This window comes from Rattus norvegicus, chromosome 8 (assembly GCF_036323735.1).
Source record: "Rattus norvegicus strain BN/NHsdMcwi chromosome 8, GRCr8, whole genome shotgun sequence".
In the NCBI taxonomy this organism is placed as follows: Eukaryota; Metazoa; Chordata; class Mammalia; order Rodentia; family Muridae; genus Rattus; species Rattus norvegicus.
This window is the reverse complement of record NC_086026.1, coordinates 28,282,861-28,304,301: the sequence shown is the minus strand read 5'-3', so window position 1 is coordinate 28,304,301 and position 21,441 is coordinate 28,282,861. Positions and strand designations below refer to the sequence as shown.

The window sequence follows — 21,441 nt, the reverse complement described above, 5'->3', positions numbered from 1 at the left end:
GCTCATCTTGATTTACTGCATGGCTGCATGTCAAGACAGCTGTCCAGGCCAGGCAAGGAGCATCTGCACTTTCTGCCACCTCCCTCTCTCTCCTGGCTGCATAGGAGCTCCACATAGACGGGCTGGGAAGTCTTGATTAAGTGGTACTGCACTGTGTGCCTCAGCTTGAATGTATGCGGGGCTGGCTAACAGGGTGAGCACTGGAGGGCTTGGCAACTGCAAAGGGCAGCACATCAACAGTTCATGGAACCATAAAATAGAAGAAGAAAATATTTTGGGGGTAGGGGTGGTCCTAGGATGGCGCAGTGTGTAGAGGTACTTGTCATGGAGTCTGATGGCCACAGTTTGATCTCTTGGAACTAATGATGCAAGGAAGGACATGATTCCCGAATGTCACCCTTGACCTCCATGCTCTGGGATGTACAACCTTCCCTCCCAAGAAAGAAAAGGCTGCAAGTAATTCACTTCGGACTCCTCCTGTCACAGACTGTTTTTTAAAGTAATGCTGGCCTTGAACTCCTGAGCTCAAATGACCCTTTGCCTTCAGCCTACAAAGTTTGTGCCATGCCACCATACCCAGCTGATCAGAGCGTGTGCGTGTGTAGGTGTAGGCAGGCTAAATGTGATTGTCCACTGTCTTCCTAAATCTCTCTCTACTGAATTTCCCACTGAATATGACTTGGCTGGATAATCTGACCAGTGAGTGGGGAGCAGTCTGTCTCCCCAACTCCTGTACTTGGATTAGAGGTACACGCCCCCAGACTCGGAGGAAGTGGATTCTCTCCTTCCACTATGTCCGTCTAGAGACGGAGCTTAGGCCCTCAGACTTGCTCATCCATGTTCTCAGCTCAGCGAGTTTTGATTTATCTTCCTGCCTCCCCCTCCTAAGACCCAGGATGATGTCTTGATAACATGTGCTCAGCTGTGCCACAGCCATAGCCAACTCCAGCAATGCATGCAGCACAACACACAGTGGTAACTAAACTGTCATCAACACAGAATGGTCACTTATTGAAACAATGTGACTCTCCCCCATTTTTTGTAATGCAAGAGCACAGTTTCAGGGCATGAACCCTACAGAGGAGAATGTCATGTTAAACATCTAGAGACTGGAACCCCAATCTCAGGAGCAGCTTAGGACAGCGCCTGAATGGAGAGGAGAACGACTGGGCCAGGCCACAGGAAGGGGAGTACACACTGCAGCAGGGCTTTGGTCTTGCGTGTGGGGTCGTCAGGCCGGAAATTCTTGTACTCTTCCACTTCCTTCTCCAGGGACAGCAGTTGGCTCTGCAGCTTGCTGCGCAGGGTTGGCAGTGACTCCCGGATGTGGTTGGTCAGTTGCTGTAGAAAGGTAAGGGTCAGACAGGCTAGCACAGGCCCAGAGGCTAGGAAAGAACACAATCCACCCTCAGCCCAGAATACTCAGAGTCCAAGCTATACAGCTCTGAGGAGGGTTTTCCTTCCTGCCCCTCACACTTTGACCTATGGCTTTAGGCCCCTTCCTGCAAGACACACTGCCCCACCCCTGGTGCCCCGTTCTAGAGATGCTGCTCTGAGCTTCACTTTGCAATGATCCCAGCTACAGCTGACACTGGACTAGGAATGTATCTGTGGCTCATTTACCTTCCCTGAGGACAATAGCTTTTGCACACAGTGCCTCAGGCCCCAAACCACGATAAAGAAGTCTTTACTGTTGCTTTATGACTCAGGTAGACGCTCATTCATCCCACATTATACAACTGAGAATGACTTTGACTTTCTCATCTCCCGAGTGCTGGGATTACGGATACACCACCACATGGGATTTATTTGGTACTGGAGATGAAGCCCAGGGCTTCCACACCTGAGGCTGGCACTCTGCTGCTGAGCCACACGCCCACAGCCCCAGCCCCTCACTGGGGGATTCTAGGCAGGAGCTCTGCTGCTGAGACACACGCCCACAGCCCCAGCCCCTCACTGGGGGATTCTAGGCTGGCGCTCTGCCCCTGCCGCATTTACCGGTTTTTACCGTTTCATCGCTGTGAGAAAGGAGACATGAAGTATGTGGCAATCAGTGAATACTGTTTCCTTCCACACAAGATTTGTACCTTGTCCTGGACACACATGCCTAGGAAATATAAGGGCAGCCATTCTTCCTTAATGGGCAAGAGGAAGAAGGCATGGAAAAGCTCGGCTAGGTTTTGTGCTCAAAGGCTGTGCAGGGTGAGACTGCAGGAGTTCAGACTGCAGTGACCGCCTGCTTAGCTGCAGTCACCAGCCTTGACTGACCCTGCTTCGTGAAAGACCACCTCAGGACATCTTTAGACTTCCGGGCACGTGACTGAGTTACTGCAGGGTGCTTAAGGCAACAGTGGCACTAATACATCAAACGGTCATCACGTACCAGCTTATGACACACACAGTCCTCAACAGGGCTTCAGTGAAAACCCCGTAGGCTAAGAATACAAGATGGCTGACAGCCTGGTTACTAGAGACTGAGACAGGCACAAAGCTACGTGATAGCCTCAAACCTTCGCCATACCTGGTTCAGTGTTTTCTGCAAGTGTGGGGTACCCATGCGGTCAGCCATGTGCCGGTAGGCTGGGTGGGAGAGGAAGAATTTCCTCTCAGCTGCCAGAGCTGCCCGGATGTCCTTTCTGCCCTCGATGTCTTTCTGGCTGCGGTTAACCACGCCGATGTAGCCTAAAGAGAGAAGAAGGTCAAGCGGGAAGGACACAGTGCTACGGATCTGTGCTGAGCTGGCACAGAAAGGGGCTGGTCCAATAATCACTCACAGGAAAGGGCACAGGGCAGCACTGAGCCCCACCAGGGATGTGAATGGCATGGAAGGCAGCTGAGGAAAGCAACATGGAGTGTGTAAGAAGGTGAACTTCAAGGGCAGGCCTGAGTGGGCTAGGGGTGCAGTTTGACAGGGACAGCCAGGGCAGCACGTACACAGCCCTGGCTTCCAGGACAGGCTGGGAAGACAGCTAGTTGTGCAGTAGGCCCTCGATCCTCATTCATGCTGGGCAGTGTTTCTATTACTGGACACTAGAGTTGTCTGGAAGAGGAACCTGACTGAGGAACTGCCTCCATCAGACTGACCAGGAGGCAGTTCCCTCTCTAGTGAGTGATGTGGGGGCACCCAGCGCACTGTGTGCCACTCCTGGACTGGTGGTCCTAGGTGAGTAAAGAAGCAGGGTAAAGCTGGCCATGGTGGTGCACGCCTTTAATCCTAGCACTTGGGAGGTAGAGGCAGGCAGATCTCTTGAAGCCAGCCTGATCTACAGAGTGAGCCAAAGTTATACAGAGAAACACCTCCCCATCCCCCAAATGAAAGCAGGCTGAGCAGGTCATGGAGAAATAAGCAATAAGCAGCATTCCTCTGAAGCCTACTCTTTAATTCCTGACTCCAGGTTCCTGACTGGCTTCCTTCCATGATGGGGCTCTGACCTGAAAGCCAAATGAAGCTTTTCCTTCCCCAGCTGCTCTAAGTGGCGAAGTCCATCACAGTGATATAGCACACGAATCCCCAACTTCAGCCTGCGGCCCCTAAGGGGACTGCACCCACACTCACTATCACAGTCAGTTAAAAAAGTTATTAAATTAAATAAAAATAAACTTAAAAATGCAAGAAAATATTCTAAAACAAAAACATCGTCATCAACCCTGGGGGAGATCAAGGTAAAGGGGACAGAGTTTAATCTCATCATATTAAAAGCCACTACTGCCAGCAAAATGGCTCAGCAGAAAAATGGGCAGCTAAGCTTGATGACCTGAGTTTGACCTTCCAGAACTCACACGATAGACAGAGAACAAACTCTAAAAGTTGCCTCCAACCTCCATACCTGAGCTGCGGAGCTGCGGAGCTCTCCCACCTCACCTGACAAACACCATGTATAAACCCACACCCACATGCAGATAATGAAGGAAAATAACCCTGCAGTCAGGCTTGGTGGCCGCGCTTGAGAAGTTGGACGGAGGAGGATCAAGTTCGAGGTGGTCCTGGGTCAGGCCATGACAATCACTAGACACACACAGTCTTCAAAACAAAGACATGTATATGAATAGCTTCAGAAATGAAAATTAATATACAATAAGTACACATGCGTATGTGGGTAAGTAAGCCAGGTGTGCTGGCACACACATAAATCAGCTAAGGCTGAGGCAAGAGGGTCAAGTCCAGCTGGTCTCCAACAACAATAAACAAAATGAACACCACATACACAATAATGAAACAAGATGGGGTGCTCGGGGCAAGGTGACACAGTGGGGGGGGGTTGGGGAGAGAGACAGAGGTCATGAGGTTCCCTCCGGGCATCTCGGTCTGCAGAGTAAGGGGGAGATGATGTGGGAGAACCCTTTTGAGTGCTGTAAAGTTTTCTGTGGTGCTGGGGGCCAGTACACACAACACACATGTTCCCTGCAGTAGTGGCTCCGGCTCCCAGTGGGAGGGACCCTGAAGCCACAGGAAGCAGAAGTGAGGAAGAGAGCCTGAGGTCACAGGATGAGGCTCGACCAAGTCGCTCTTGGGAAGACAAAGGGAGACAGGAGACCAGGTGACTGGCTACCAGACAGAGGAAGGGGTGGATGAGGCCCTCAAGTCCAAATGGATAGATTCTTACTTAGTCCATCAGTGCCTGTGGGTGCTGAGCTCCTCTAAGGAGGAGGCCTGACGGATCTGGCAGCAGCCACAGCTAGGCGAAGGACAGGGTCAGGAGAATTCATCCCTCAGCCTCCACTAGCTAGGGAGGTGTTTCTTGGTCCCCACTCCTTACAGTGAAAAAAGTTTTCAAAAACATTCTCAAAAATGGAGGTTGGAAGACAGATGGAGTCAGTACCCCCTTCCTTCTTAATGTGAATTCCAGAAGGCAGACTCAGGGTCTCGGCACTTTACCTTGAGCTGACTTCAAACTCATGACCCTTCTACCTCAGGCTTTTGAATGCTGGATTAACAGATGTGTGTCCGTGCCTGGCTGTCTATTCTTCAACACCTACACACCAGCACGCTACATAGGAAAGTGACAGCTCAGGGTCCTTCAATGAGCAGAATCAGCAGCAGGACATGTTGCTTTGTGTGGGAAGCTGGGAAATGAGCCTGGTTCCTAGCTATGCTGGGCAAGGGCTATACCACTGAGATTCATTCCCAGGACCTAGACCTAAACCTATTTCTGAAGAAACATTTTGTATTTGTTTGTTTGAAACAAGGTGTCCTGTAGCCCAGGCTGCCATCAGAGTGCTGGGATCACAGCAAGCACCAGGCATGGCTGTGTCCTTGCTTCTTAGTGTTCCAGAAACAGCTGTAATGTAGACCCACTGTCCAGAGGAGAATCACAAAAGACACACCCACGCTCAGTGGCCCACCCCAGCCCTACCTACCTCTTCTCAAGGGCAGGAGCTTGTTCTCCAGGACATCCCTGGCATCTGTGCCTTCATCCATCAGGTCTAGCTTGGTGATGACACCAATGGTCCGCAGGCCTGAAAGAGTCCACAAGTCAGCAGGGATGATGAGGAAGGGACCCTGGGGCCCTCTGACAGGCCAAGAGACAAGAGCCATGGTGTCTTTTTGCCTGGACACCTGTTGGCAGAGTGTAAAATGACAGGTATAGCCCCAGGGACTCCCATCAAGTGTCAAGCGCTTTTTCAATGAACACTAGCAAGAGCCTACGAGGGCCTCAGCAGAACCAATGAACATCATGGAAACAGGATCTCCCCTGCCCATTCTCAACATCACACTTGAACCTGAGCAACGGTTTCCAGGGCCCCTTGTTACCTGGTTCAATTACCATGCCAAGGACATCAACGTTCTCCCCAGGTCAACCAGAGTCAGCACATCCCACAGCAGAGCTACGCCAAACCCATGTGCTTCTCAGCCTCCCCACTACTCCCTAATCCCTATGGCCAAGGCTTTTGTAGTTTGGGGTCCTGACCACAATTCACCCGAGCAGTTTATGAGCTGAGCTTCCAAGCCAGGGTAGGGGCCAGTGTACTCCACGGACCAGTCTTGCTTTAGCATTCAGAAACCTTGGGTCCTACCCTGTACCAGCTGAGCTGTAGAGCACTTGCCAAGGAGCCTGGGCTCTTTCCGAAGCACCTGGTCAGCTACACTGAGCCTGCATGGAGACACACCACTGTGATCTCAGCAATCGGGCGGTAGAGAGGAGGACCAGAAGCTTAAGGTTACCTTCAGCTAAACAGTTTGAAGCCAATCTGGACCACAGAGGACCCCGCCTAACTAGCAAGAACAGCCGTCACATCAGGACACAGGCACCAGCTTGGATACACATGTGAATGTGTGCCTGCATGCACATGTGCAAGACACACAGAGGCTGAGGAGGCCCACAGAAGGTGGGTATCGACTTGGACATCACAGGTGTCTACATTAGCTGGCACTACTGTGAAGGGGGTGTGCCTATAAGAATTCATACAGCGAATAGGGAAGAGGTCACACTAGAGAGAGAAATGAGTGGGGCGGGGCCTGAGACATGGACACCAAATGAAACCGTCTGTTGATAAGAAGAGATACAGGGAGGCTAAGGAGTGGGTCAGTATACAGTGGGGCCTGCCCACAGAGTAACATACTATCACTATAGTATAAAGTAGGGCCAGGCGTGTGGCTTGCACCTGCAATCCTCACACGTGGGAGGCGGAAGCAGGTAGAACCTGATACTGAGACTATCTCGGTCTACAAGTCCAGGGTAGCCAGGGCTACATCCTGAAACCACGACTGAAAAATAAAAGTCGCAATCGCCAAGAGCAACAACCACAAACAGAGGCACAGACAAAAATAAGGAAGGACGTCCACTTAAAAGTAAGTTTACACGTAAGAAAAACTTTGGAAGGAAGTGTGGCCAGGGTTATCTATGTGGAAGAGGGGAGGTTTGTGGGCTCCTGATTTCCCACGGTAACTTTTCTGTAAAAACGATGAGTACTTGCAAAGGCAAAAAAGGAAAAAAGGACAAAAATGGCTGTAGGAGGCCAGTGTGCTCACAAATGGTGACCACCTTAGCCCATTCTGTACTGCCCTGCTAATGCTTTGTCACAGGCATAGGTGTGGACAGCGGGCAGCATGACTGGATGGGCAGGAGGCTCCTGAGAAGGAGGACTTGCAGCCCTATGCTTCCAGCTCACCCTGCCGTCTCAAGGGTCTCCTCCACTCATGACCTCAACTCTCCACCAGGTTGTGTGCGCCCTTCTCTACTTTTCTAGGTTTTATTTCTTCCTTTCTTTGAGAGAGGTTCTCATAGAGCCCGGACTGGCCTCTAAATGCCTATGATGAACTCTTGGAGTTCGCCTCTGGAGTCCTAGAATTCCAGGTGTGAAGCACCACACCAGTGTCATGCAGTGCTGGGGTCCTCCACACTAACAGGCACACCACCTACTGAGCTATTCCAGGTCCAGATGGAGTGAACACTGTAGAGTGGTCAGAGTTGAACTCACGGGGATCCACCTGCTTTGCCTATCAAGTGCTAGAATTAAATGAATGTGCTGCCACGCTCAGGAGAAAGTGCTCTTAACAAATAAGCTGTCAGATTGAACCCAGATCCTCATTCATGCTGGGCACTTCTAAGTGAGCAACCCTCACTGAGGTACTCTGTGCAGACTATAATTTGGGTTTTAAATGTCTCCTTGAAGCTTTCAGGTCATTGGGGTCACTTGGAGCATCACCTTGTAGGATCCCTTGTCCTTTTCTTATTCTGTGTTGCTCCCAATGTGCACAGTGAAGTGTTATCCACTCACAGGCCCAATAGCAGAAACCACTAATCACAAGAGGGTGCTCTGAAACACTGAGCCTAACTAGCCCTGAATGCTCTTTAAGACAGGGTCTCTGTCACCGTGTTGGCTATAGTGATGAAAAGCTGACTACGACAGCCACACGCCAGACTCTAGGGCAGGCGGAGTAGACCCCATCAACACTCAAGGAAGAGCGAAGCTATTTCAAGTGTCGCAAGGCATCTCAGGAGGCCTTTCTAACACAACCCTGTGACATAGCACACCAGGGAGGGGACCTAGCACTACTGGAAGTGGCTGCTGCCCCAGGCTGGAGTTACCTTGGGGGTCCACCTCCTTGGCCAGCTTGAGGGCATCCGAGTTGGCCAAGTCCATGTTGGCAGGTGTGACGGCAAGAATGAGGCTGCTCTCCCGGCTGATAAACTGCAGGATCATGTCCTTGATCTGGTACTCGATGTCTGGTGGCTGGTCCCCCACTGGCACCTTAGTGATGCCTGGGAGGTCGATGAGGGTCAAGTTCAACACTGAGGGAAGATCAAGAGGCAAAGGTGGTCAGAGCCCAGTTAGGAGTTCAGGTCCACACACAGCCAGTGGACACCAGCAAGTTCCCAAGGGGAGTCACATCTCGGGGCCACTCCTAACACTCCTACTAGAACACACTTCACTGTGTACTTTCTGTATTTGGTGAGTACCCTCCTGGGCACACACGTGTGGAGGTCAGAGGTCACACAACTATCTCCCACAATTGTTTTCTACCATATTCTGGGTAGGGGACCGAACCCAGGGCCTTCCGCTTGCTAGGCAAGCGCTCTACCACTGAGCTAAATCCCCAACCCCTTCTACCATATTCTTTTAAAGATTTAATACATATTTAATGAGACAGAGAGAGAGAGAGAGAGAGAGAGAGAGAGAGAGAGAGAGAAGAGTTAGAGAGAGGAGAGTGTGTGTGTTTATGCATATGTATGTGTATGTATGTGTATGCGTGCGTGTATCAAGAAGTGGAAGTCAGAGAATCCATGGTAGTCGGCTGTCTCCTTCTATCTACCCTGTGGGTTCTGGGGACTGACCCTGGCTGTCAGGCTTGCAGCAGGCACCTTTGCCACTGCACTACATTGCTGGCGTCTACACCTTACCTGAGAAAGAGTTTCCTCACTATGTCCAGAGCTAGCAACACAGCTACACTGTGTAACTACTGAGAACAGAGACTGATCATCTGCTCAGACCTCCAGAGTTCCGTAATTAAGACACACAGTGCTGTGCTCTGCATGGCTGCTGTAGAAAATGTAAGTCTTCTTCCTTGTGCAGCAAGCACTCTACTCACCAAGCCATGCGCTTTCCTCTCACACCTTCTTTATTTCTGAGGCAAGGTCTACGTGTGTAGCCCAGACTGGCCTGGAACTCACCATGTAGCTCAGGCTATAAGCTCAGGTGGTCCAGTCTCACCTAGCGTCCACAGAGCCCTGCTCTCTAGTCTAGCACAACGGAAGCCATGCCTGAGTGCACAAGTCTACTACTACAGCACCGGGAAGCAGGAACAGAGGATAGGAATTCAAGGACAACTGGGCCTTCTGAGGAGTTTGAAACTAGTCTGGGCTACATGGCTGTGTTTTGAAAGAGACAGAAAATAAATAGGTCAGCGACGTAGCTCAGTGGGTAGATTCCTGCCACTAAGCCTGATGTCCTGAGTTCCATCCTGGGACCTGCATGGAGACAGGAGAAAACTGACTTCTGCAAATTGTCCTCTGACCTCCACATGTGCACCACATAATGTGACACCACATGACATGACACCACATACGCAAACAAAGAGAAGAAAATGTAAAGAAATACATTAAAGAAAATGTAGCTGAGTGATTACCAACACTGATTCTTTCAGAAGACCTGGGTTCAACTCCCTGTACCAACATGGTGGCATATAATCACTGATAACTCCAGTTCATGGGGCTGACACTCTCTCTGACTTCCTTAGGTACCAGGCACATATATGGTATGTAAATACATACATCCAGGCAAAACACGTTCATTTAAATAAGAACTTTTAAAAATTAAAACAGAATATTTTACAGAAGTTTAGCGGAGGCTAGCCTCAAATACGGTCTGTGTCTTAGCCTACTGAATGCTGGGATTACAGGTCTACACAGCAGACACAGCACCATGCCTGGCTCATTTTTATTTGAAATGTGGGGATTGACTCCATGCATGCTACACAAGTGCCTGACCACTGAGCCCCAGTCTGGTCCTCCTTCGCTGGCTTTTGTTTGAGATGCGGTCTTTCTCTGTCCTCTGTCCTCCAGCACCCCAGAGCTGAGACTACAGGCATGTGCCCACGCCCATGCTTGCCCACCCCATCCAAGGCCTTCTGAGTCAGGACGCTGTCTCAGATGCTCAGGAAGCTCCTACTGGACAGAACAGGGTTCCAGCTCCCCTGGGTCCCCACCAAGCTTCCTACCGTGTGGTGAATAGACCCGAAGGTTGATGGGCACCGGGGAGATGCCTTTGTTGGTGCCTGTGACCCGGTCAGTCTCTGCTTCGATCTCCTGCCGGACTTCATCAAAGTCTGTAAACTTTTTGGACTTGCAGTGCAAAAACTCCGCATATTCTGACATGGGAAAAAAGATGTTCAAGGTGAGAAAGAGGGAAAGGAGAGAACACACAGGAACACGCAGTGTACCAAGCAGAAGAAACGCAACCACTTCAGTTCCTACAGAACTTGAGGAACATGGCATTCATTTCTCCTCTTAAATTGGGTAAGTTTATGTTTTGAGAGAGTCTCCCCATGGATGCTGGCCTTGTACTCCTTCTGTCTTTGCTAGGATTAAAAGTGTATGCCACTGGGTCTGTTTCTGTGTATGAAGTATTCACGCACATGGGCCTGGGATGACCAGAGGTCAGCTGCTACTGCTCTCCAAGTTGGGTTTGTTTTGTTTTGTTTTGTTTTTTTGCCAGTGCATCTGAATAGGGCCTAAGGCTCATTAGCTAGGTTAGTCTGGCTGGCCATGAAACTGCATCAGCCCTTCCATCTCAACCACACAGCACTGGGGGTGACAAGTGTGCACCCCAACACCTGACTTTTACAAGACTGCTGAGTCACACTTTGTTACTACCTCTTTACCGACAGACTTTTTCTTTTTGATAAAGGAATTTGGTCCCAGGCTGATCTGGAGCTCAGTGTGTGGTCTGGACTGGAGTGAGAATGGAGATCCCACTGCCTCAGTACCCAAACTGAGAAGAGCTGGGTACTGCAGCATGCACCTGCAAACCTGGTACTGAAGAGGCTGAGGAAGGATAATGAGATAAACTGGGCCGCACAGGAGATCCTGTCCGACAAAAGACAACGATGTTTGTGTTTGAACTGCAGGCATCAGCTGCCAGGCTGGGATCTAGATGCTTGAATTTGCTAAGTTAAAGCCGGGGAGGTGCCAACTCTTGTCTCAAAGGGCTGCAAGAGCACACTCTGGTTGACACTGAGGCAGCAGGGTCTTCTGCAGGGAGAAGGAGCCAGGATGGATGCCGTGTGGAGCATCTGAGAAACAATCACTGGGTAACCAATTACAGGACCACAGGACAAGCTACTGCCAATAGGGGCAAGCACTGAGCGTGCTTGGGGTCAGAAGGCCTAGTCACAAAGACGCCACAAGCAGAGATGGCCCAGCAGCTCAGCGGGCAGAGCCATGGCAGTCATGCAGGGAGCCTGGGGCACCCCAGTACAGCATAAATAAAGCAGTGTGATGACAAGGACCTGTCATCACAGGGATGTGGAGGCAGAGGGATTAGGACCAGCAAGGGATCAGCTTGGGCTATTGTGAGACCATCTCAAGAAAAAAAAAGCATGTGGCTAGAGATGACTCAGAAGTTTGTTGTACAAACTCGAGGATGGAAATGTAGGTCCCAGCACCCACAACCAGGCATCCCATGAATGCATTTAACCCTCAGCCCAAAAGGGCATGGGGAAGAGGAGGTTTGCTGGGGCTTGCTGGCCTCCAGCCCAGCAAGGACAAAACAAGTCCAGCATGGTGGTGCACACCTTTAATCCCACTGCTCAGGAGGTAGAGACAAGGAGAATCACTATGAATTCAAGGCAGGCCAAGGCTATACTGATTCAAATAATACAAGCAGACCCAGAGACCCTGCCTCGGAGGAACAAGTGGAGAGGGATGAAGAGGACACCTGACATCCTCCCTCCTCAAGCCTCTGCAGCAGGCAGGTGCACATCAGCACAACAGCATACACTCACACAGACACACAAACACAATGGAATCTGAGGCCAGGGAGGACATGGGGTTGACTCAAGCTCAGTGGTGTGCCGGGACTCGGTAGGTCAGATGACCTCGTAGAGGTAGTGACTCTCAAACCCAGTGACCTCAGCAGGACCAGTCTGTGTCTAGCATGGGTGCTGGCCATCCAGATGCAGGGCCAATGAGGGTGTGGACAGAGGCTCTGGGACTCCCCCTCTGCCCACACATAATCAGCTGACCCACTTCCCAAGGGCAGCCGCGTGCTCTGGCCCTCCAGGGGACAAGCGGAAACACTCTTCCTGCAGCTGCCACTAAAAATGGATCAGTCGCCCAGCCCCCACAGAACCTCAGTTCTCTACCGGATCAAGGCAGTCAGCAAGTGAGAGATGGTGGCAGCATAAGATAGCAGAGCCAGGGCCAAGTCCAGGGCTGGTGGCTCCTTCCCTTCTCCCCCTCCCTGTTTGCCACTTGCTCTGCCTTGGCCTCCTTCTCCATCTGCATTATATTCATGGGACTGGAACCTGCTAGCAGCAGCAGCACCCAGGCACCCAGGCTTTGATACAGTTGTTAGATTAATCAGCCCTGGAAGGCCCTACCTGGGCCTCAACTTTCTTGATCAGCAGAACAGACATCCCAACCAAATCTGTGTGAAGACAGAGAGTGGCAGCCAACATCTCTGCCATTAATGAGCAGAGGGTCCCAAGGCGCAACGTGGAAAGTGCTGGGGGTAAAAGGCTCTGTCATCTCCCTGTCTTAACACGAGAGAATACAGAGAGGGCATGCCATTCATATAAGCCACACAACACCTTTGGCAGGTCCTAACAAAAATGCCCGCTTTAAGCTCACTGGGGAAGCTCATACCTACAGGGGCAGTTAGAAGCCAAAGGCAGGGTTATGAGTTAGGGGCCAGCCTGGCTATACAGTGAAACCTTGCCTTAAAAAGAACCCCTCAAGCTGAAGACTCAGTCAGTGAAGTGCTTGCCATGCAAGCATGAGGACCTGCATTTGATTGACAGAACTTATGAAAGTAAGACAGACATGGTAGTGCGTGCTTTAACCCCAGTGCTGGGGAGGCAGAGTGCTCGCTGGCCAGTCAGCCACTTTAATCAGCTATTCCAAAGCAGAAAGAGGCCCTGCGGGCTGGAGAGATGGCTCAGCGGTTAAGAGCACCCGACTGCTCTTCCAGAGGTCATGAGTTCAATTCCCAGCAACCACATGGTGGCTCACAACCATCTGTAAAGAGATCCGATGCCCTCTTCTGGTGTATCTGAAGACAGCTACAGTGTACCTATATATAATAAATGAGTAAATCTTTAAAAAAAAAGAAAGAAAGAAAGAAAGAGACCCTGCCTGTTAATACACATGCTCAATGTTAAATAAAAAGTGTGCTGGATGCTTTAGGCTGGGCTGCCTGACAGTTGGTCATCAGTAGCCTAGGCCACGCCTCTTAAGTCACTGCTAGCTCTGCTCATCCAGGTCCCCATGTTCCCTGTTGACAAAGCCAGTTCCTCTGGTCCCTGGGCCAACACTGCAGCATTCTGATAGCCACACATCCATTGGCAGCAGAGTGGATTCTCCCTGACCCTTCCCTGGACAGTGAACCAAACAAGGCTCTCCCCAGGGGCCTCTTAGCAGGCTACACAGACCCCAGCCCAAGTCCTGGTCCACAGCAGGGATAAAGGAAGAAACCAAAGGTGAGTCTGGGTCAGCAGACATTCTGCTAACCCTGGTGGGCCAGCCACTTTCTTACCAGAGGTTTCCCAAAGGCAGCCCTACTGTGTGCCCAGATGAGCTGGAAGGAAGGGGGTTTCTAAAGAGCTTCTACCTGCCTGCATGGATGTGACTATAAATGGCTGGGTTTGATTCACTACACTCTCCAGCACCTTGTTCTGCTTCTTTTTTTTTTTTAAAGATTTGTTCATTTATTATATATAAGTACACTGTAGCTGTCTTCAGATACACCAGAAGAGGGCATCAGATCTCTTTACAGATGGTTGTGAGCCACCATGTGGTTGCTGGGAATTGAACTCAGGACCTCTGGAAGAATAGTCGGGTGCTTTTAACCGCTGAGCCATCTCTCCAGCCCCTTGTTTTGCTTCTTAAGCATATATTTAGGTGTTGGAAGATGGAGGCAGGAGGATCAGGACTTTACTCACAGCCTAGCAAAGAGCAAAACCATGGTGACTGACTCCATGAGGTCTGCCTTCTTCAGATTTGGCACAGGCATGAATATCTGGACAAGAATGCCTGTGGGCTCAGACACATGTCAGAAACCCTTGGACACACCCAACAACCAAACAAGATCTGTGAACCTTGAGGGTTCGCCTGAATTGAAGGCCAGCCTAGGCTAGGCAGTTAAGTTCCAGTATCAAACAAACCAAGAGGGCACTGGAGAGTTGGCTCACAGGGGACTGTGACTGTAACTCCTGCCATATCAAGAGGACCCAACACCTCTGGACTCTACATGTACACTGCACCTTAAAATAATAGATCTAGAAAATAGGATAGGGGATAAGATTCATTTTGGTAGAGAACCTTTGATCCCAGCACCACATAAACCCTGTGTAGCGCCACACTCAGGTAACCGCAGCACAGAGAGGTAGGGATGGGTCAGAGGCTCAAGTTCACCTTCAGCCACACTGAGTTTGAGGCTGGCCTACCCAACACTCTGTCTCAAAAATAAAACAAACAAGACAACAACCTGATGGATTTGTGCATGAAGGACTTTTCAGAGCCTTACAACGAGCATTAGCACACATTTACTACTCCTGTTTAGCCTACACATCTTCAGATTTGAGACAAGTAGGGACTGCCACCTGGTCTTTTTTTTTTTTTTTTTTTTTTCTTTTTTTCAGAGCTGGGGACCGAACCCAGGGCCTTGCGGTTGCTAGGCAAGCGCTCTACCACTGAGCTAAATCCCCAACCCCTTGTTTTTTTTTTTTTTTTTTTTCTTTTGCCACCTGGTCTAAGATACACTGTTACTACAATAGTTACAATGAGGCAGTCATTTCAACTAGCCCCCAACTTGAGTCACATCTGCTCCAAGCTCAGCTTTTTTCTTAGACCCAGAAAACACACCCGAGCATGGTTTTGTCTGCTCCTGATGGATGCCCAGACCTCAGGGCCTGGAAAACAGAAGGTCAGAAAGGGCCTGCCATGATCAAACAGCACAGGGAGGAGGTACTGAGTAAGAAACAGAGGGCAGATCCACTCACTTTCTACCCCTTAGCCCATGCAGACAGAGCAATGATGAGAGACACAAGAAGAGCACAAAAGGGTGTCAGGCAAGAATGGACAGCAAAGTATTTTGGCATTCCCCTGCCTCAGTGTATTTGCTTTTCCAGTGGGGAAGAGACACAGTGAGAACACAGCTAGACATAGGGAGGTACACCTGAAATTCCAGAACATCGGAGGTAGAGCCAAGAGGGTCAGGACTTACAAGGCTAGCTTCAAATATAAGCAAATTCAAGGCCAGCTTGAGCAACATCAGATTCAGTCTCAAACAAAATTTAATTCAAGAGAGCATAGTTTTGTCTAACAAGTGGCCCTGTGGAACATGGTGAGGGACGGAAGGGAGAACAGAGGAGCCTGAGGGGGCAGCGAGGAGGCATGGCTGTCTCTGGAGATGAAGAGGGGCTGGACTCTGGCAGGCTCTGGCCATGTCCTGACATTTCTTTTACGGTCCATTGATCCTAGACCAAGCAAGGTCAAGGCAAAGGCTGGGGATGGGAGGGAAAACCCCTGTACTGAGTTTAGCAGATGATTCTGGGCAAGGGCCATCCATGGGCCACTAGGCTTCCTGGTGCCTGTGGCTTTAGGTAATTTTTAAACAGCACCAGCTACTAGTCAAGGCTCAACAGACCAGCCTGAACAAGAAGACCCAAGACACTTGGGTGTCTGAAGTACTAAAGGGGAGGGCCCATGCCTGGCATCACAGGCCCCATCTTTAGACTCTGAGCCTTTCAGGAGCAGACAGCTCTTCCCCAAAGCCCTGGCTTGGCAGCTTAGGTCCCAAACTTCAGTGTGAGGAACTTGTAATCTCTAGGACTCAGATATACCTCCCTTTCTGGCCTCTCTCCCTCTGCACACAGTACTGCTCTCTAAACAACCCAGATACATCCTCTTCGGTCAGATGAGCATGGTGAAATGCATCTCTGCAGCATCTGCTAGGCCAGAGGCCAGGGCAGCCTGGTGACAACAACACAAGGGCTACCTCTCCAATGTCCTACCGAGGCCATGCAAAATATGGGCATCTGCCTGAAGCAAGGGGACTAGCAATGCCACCATTAGGCAAAGGGTCAGAGGCATTCAAGCTTAGGGGACAGAGGACAGAACATGGATCCAAGAGGATCCATGTCCCCATCTCCTCAACTGTCACCTTGACCTAAGCAGCCAAGCCTCCTCCCATGTGACCCACTCTGACACTAGTCTAAGGTCCCCTCTTACCATAGCTATACAGGTCTGATCATATCCCCTAGATCAGTTTCAGCCAAGATCTAAGCAGCAGCCTCAGGCAAGGGGTGGGCAAGTCTGGGCTCCCTCGAAGGCGGAGAAGATCCGGGGCTGATTTGACCCTTTATACAGGCCAGCTCTGGGCAGGTAGTCCCAGCTTAGTGGTTCCTTTCATGGTCTTCTCCCCAACCCTACCCCAGACCCAAAGAACCTTAGGATTCCAGTAGACTTTGGCAACGAAGGAATCTCAAAACAAACCAGGCCTGCTAGTCACCAGCACCCCAATGTTCCCTGCACATGCCAGTGAGGGCTTGGGTGTGCTGTTCCAGCTACTCAGGAGGCTTCAAATAGAGAATCAAAAGTTTAAGGCCTATCTGGAATACAATGAGTTCAAATCCTGCCTGGGCTACAAAGTGAGTCTGCCTCAAAAGAAGACGTGAAAGACTACAGTTGGGGGATGGGCTGTAGCTCAGCGGAGTGCTCATCTTGTTTGTATGGATTCCAGGGCTCCACCCCCACCCATAGACCATGCAGGGAGGACATACTTATGACCCCAGTTCCCAGGACCTGTACAGCAGGAAGATCAGGAGCTTAAGGTACAGATACAAGTGGAGATCAGCCTGAGCTAGCAATTCCTAACAAACAAACAGGTTAGGAGGGATACAGATAGCTCAGAGACTTGCCTACCACGTGCAAGGCCTGGGGATCTGATGCCCTCTACAGGGAAAACATTAATACAATTAAAAATATATAAAAAATTTTCAAAATAAGTAAGACTACAGTGAAGTCAAGTATGGTTGCTCACTGGCACTGGCATGCCAGCACTCAGAGGCTAGCCTGGGCACCAGATGCCAAAGGAGCAACCAACCCTGCCGTCTAGCTGAAGCCAGCACTGCTCATCAGGAGCCTGGCACACGACTGCCTGGTCTTCCATTGCCTCCCCTCTGTAGGCAAGGTGCCCATGAAGGGAGGCCAGTACAGGAGCCTGGGAAAGCTTGTCTTCCTCTCTGTTCATGGTGCAGGTTTTCCCAGGGTGGCCAGGGACCAGGAGCAGCAACAGTGCCAGCTGGTAGCCCATGAAACAGTACAAAAATAAGCCATGCAGTGGTGGTGCATGTCTTTAATGCCAGTACTTGGAGGCAGACGCAGGTGGATCTCTATGAGTTCGAGGACAGCCTAGTCCTCAGAGTGAGTTCCAGGACAGCCAGGGCTACACAGAGACCCTGCCTTAAAAAGCCCAAAACAAAATGTGTAAAACAGGGATTTCTAAGGTGAGGTGGAAACCCTGAAGGCAATGAGAGCAAACACAAGAATAGGTGCCTGGTTGGAAGCCTGATCCAAGAGGCAGCAGCCCATCCTGTGGTCAGTCATAAGGCAAAACCCACAAGGGGCACAGTACACCAAACCACCAGGCCTTACTGGAGCCTTTCCTAGCCAAACCGGCAGAATCTGGGTGAAGAAAAAACTGCAGGGCCTTGGAATGTCAGGTCACTTAGACTTAGTTGAGGATCTCACGTCAGAGGCCCACTAAAAATGCAGGAACCTGGCTGTGCCTCAGTTTCCCATCTGAAAACTCAGTAACAGGACATATGGGGAGCAAATGGCAGCATGAGAATAGGGACTGGGCCTCAAGTACCAGGCACAGTGGTTCTTCCAATTGGCCCTGGTCTGTGACTGCAAAGAAGTGGTTACCAGGCAAGACTTCTCAAAAAGAAGAAAAAAAGAATCAGAAAGTGACTGCAGGCACCAGGTAGCCTGGCCCTGCTTGGGAACTAAGGGCTGCAGAAGGGTGCTCTTCAAGCTGTCTCTCAGCTCCCCTGTACTTGAGAGACCTGCAGTTCAAATCCAAACAACCCAGGAGCGCTGATTGCTCCTCAGGCTCTACTATCCTCAGGTACCAAGTCCCCATTCATCTGAAGGCAGAGGTGGCCTCTTCACAGGACTTGTTTGTTGCTGCTGATTGGAGACAGGGTCTTCTGTAGCCCAGGATGGTCCTGAACTGTCTATGCGTCACAGGATGACCTGGGATTACAGGTATGCCTCTCCATACCAGATTGGGATGGCGTGGGGGATGGAAGCAGGGCTTCCCACATGCTAGGCAAGCTGTCCTTGAGCTATGCTACCACTGCGTTCTTTGCTTTACTTATTTTTTCTTTATTTTATTTTATTTTTTGTTTGTTTTCACTCTGTCTTGGTTTTGGATTTGACATATCTATTTCTCATACCTGTTTTGGAAAAGATGAGCTGCAGAATGAGAGGCCTCCGGGTGACAATTCCTGATCCTCGTGGAAGGAAGTCCCTGGGAGAAGAGAAAGCAGCAGAAGTGACTCACAGTCCTGCTAGTGAGGCAGGAAGTGTGACCACAGGCAGTAAGCAACTGTCTCTTACAAGCCTTAGCAAATACACCAACCCCAGCTGGGCCCCTGGGCTATGCAGAGTCTGTGGCCCTAAGGTTTGAGGGTCCCTAAATAGGAAGACACAGAGCTGTGTTCACAGAATGTTCTGGAGCCCTAGCACTTCCACTAGGCCCTCCTTGCACTGTATTTCAGACAGGATCAAGTTCAAGGCCAGCCTGAGCTAAAACAACCACCAGTCACCCCAGCACCCTGAAAGCTGAGGCAGGCCAGATAGGACTACATAGCAAGAAGCTGTTCCAAAAAAAATAAATAAAATAAAACAAGGGCTGGGGTGTGGCTCAGTTGGTAGAGTGCTTGCCTAGCACACACAAGACCCTAGGTTGGATTCCCAGCGCTGAAGAAAATGGCCGTGGTGGCTAATGCTTGTACCAGCAAATGGAGAGGCCAGCATCAGCATTGTCGCATGGCTGGCCGACAGTTTATTCCTGCGTGCTCTCCCTAATTAGGTGTTAAAATGAGTACAGCTGCTGGATGCTGGTTCACGCCTTTAGCCCCAGCACTCAGGCAGAGGCAGGCGGATCTCTGAGTTACAGGCCAGTCTGGTCTACAGAGTGAGTTCCAGGCCAGCCAGGGCTACACAGAGAAACCTGTGTCAAAACCAGAAAAGATAGAAGAGTGGGGGAGGGAAGAGAGAGAAGAATACGGCTATCTTAGAGACCCCATGCACACTTCTCAGGCATGTAGCCCAGGCTACATTAGCACACAGACACAGACTTGAACCTGATCTTTTGTGATAGGAATCAGGGCAAAGGCTTTTCTTGGAGGAACAGGCAGGAAGACCCATGATGGAACTTTCTAGGAAGGCAAAAAGTCAGCATCAATGCCGATCTGTACAGTGATTAGCAGTTTGTTTGTTGTTAAAGTTATCAGAACAATCGCTGTGTATTTAAGATGCTTACATAACTCTCAAGAAAGGTCACTAGCAGGGCATAGGAGACAGGAGGATCAAAAAGTTTGTGACCAGCCTCAGTTATGTAGAGAGCTCAAGGCTAGCCTGGGCTACATAAGACCATCTGCAAAAACAAAACAAGTCATGTCTAAAGAATTTGCAGATCAGTCTGTATAAGATGGCAGCACACAGTGCAGCATGTGAGGCCCAGGTTCAGGACTTTACATGGCACAAGAACGTGGGCTGATGGCTCCCAGAGACACGTAAGAATCTGAGGGGAAGGAGGGAACTCAGAAGCAGGAGACTCAGAATGTCAAGGTTGTCCTTGGCTCCAACACAGGTGCCAGGTCAGCCTGGGCTACAGCTCAACAGTACATACCTGCCTAGCATGGGCACTGCAATAGAAGGAACTGAAGACAGGAGAAGGGGGAAGTCCACTGCTAGCAAGGTTGATCCTGAGCTTAATGCCCAGAACTGACATGGTGGAAAGAGAAAGCCACCCCACAAGCTGTCCTCTGACCTCCACTCAGGCACCATGATATGCACAGGAGCACACACAGATACATATGTGCACACACAATAAACTAGAGGTAACTGTTAAACAAAGCGTCACAGCTCAGCGGGAGGCTGGGGAGGGGGTGGGTCAATACTGATAGCCCATCCAGAAGCTTGGGCAGTCAAACACATAAAAGAAAAAGAGTCTTTTATCTTCTCAAAGGAACTTCCTCCTGGGTGGACCAAGTAGGGAGGATTTGTTTTGATTTTAAAGAAAACACAAATGAACTACAATAGAGGCCACGGAGCTAGGCGCCATAGGGAGGAGTCACCACTTGTCCTCATCATTGCTGGCTATGGCACAGGCTGGTCCGTGCGTTTAAGGTCATACCTGGCTACATAGTGAGTTATGGACCAGCCTGAGTTGAGACCCTGTCTCAGAAGTCCTAAACTAAATTGATTCACTAACTTACCAGTCAAATGTTCCGTAGGCACTGTGCCTGCTCTGTAGGCAGTGTGGAGCAGTCACAAGGGTGTGACAAGTGAGAAGCAGAGCACTCTGAAGAAACCTAACAGTGGCAGCTAAGATTCCACCAGAGAGCTCAGCTGCCCCAATCTCACAGAACTGAGTGAGGTGCAGAGACGGGGCTCTGCCTAAGGCTTCCATGCACCAGCAACGACAGCAACAGACTGAACCACAAGAGGTCCAAAGGAAGACTGACCACCAGGCCCTACAATCTCAGCTCCGAGCCTACAATGCAGCCTCTCAGTCGGTTAATCTGTCCCTGAACCACCACTCCCTCCTCCAGGACCAGAAAGCACAGTGTTGCAAGTGACTTTACACTAAGTGACTCTGAGATGAGAGACATCCACAGGACAATGGTGATGCCTCAGACATCACCAGTCTGTCCCAGACAAGGGACATAGATAGTTTCAATGGTGACGGCTGTGATGCCCAGAACAAGCTCCAGTTCTCACAAGGAAAGGCTGAGGCCTTGGTGGCCAACAGGGAAGGCAACAAAGAAGGCAGAAGCTAAATAAGAGACAACCAGTCATGGCACAGGGCAGACTGGGGGCCAGCAGCCCAGAACTGATGTAATGCTGTTTCCCTGAACCCTGGAACCAAGTGCACAGCTCCCAAGCTACCTCGCTTAAATGTCTCAGGGACTGGATGGAGAAAGATCTGGTTAAGAGGGTTTCTATAGCTCAGGGAAATGGCTAGGGGGTAAAGACATCTGCTGCC

At 50.3% G+C, this 21,441-nt stretch overlaps 1 protein-coding gene and 1 long non-coding RNA gene across 16 annotated transcripts in view; one reads left to right on the top strand and one right to left on the bottom strand.

Moving 5' to 3' along the window:
• Dnm2 (dynamin 2) overlaps positions 1–21,441 on the bottom strand; it is an 81,954-nt gene that overhangs the window by 31,996 nt on the left and 28,517 nt on the right. For all 15 annotated transcript variants that reach the window (XM_006242614.5, XM_039080918.2, XM_039080917.2 and 12 more), the window contains exons 2-7: positions 18,623–18,696; positions 10,160–10,309; positions 8,031–8,234; positions 5,359–5,457; positions 2,522–2,682; positions 1,199–1,341 (exon numbers count right to left, since the gene is read on the bottom strand). In XM_006242614.5, the coding sequence (XP_006242676.1) occupies positions 1,199–1,341; positions 2,522–2,682; positions 5,359–5,457; positions 8,031–8,234; positions 10,160–10,309; positions 18,623–18,696 (831 nt within the window). The remainder of the gene's footprint in view (positions 1–1,198; positions 1,342–2,521; positions 2,683–5,358; positions 5,458–8,030; positions 8,235–10,159; positions 10,310–18,622; positions 18,697–21,441) is intronic.
• Positions 10,306–11,045, top strand: LOC134480146 (uncharacterized). Its single transcript, XR_010054328.1, has 2 exons — positions 10,306–10,457; positions 10,849–11,045. It is a non-coding gene; the product is annotated as an uncharacterized LOC134480146 (long non-coding RNA).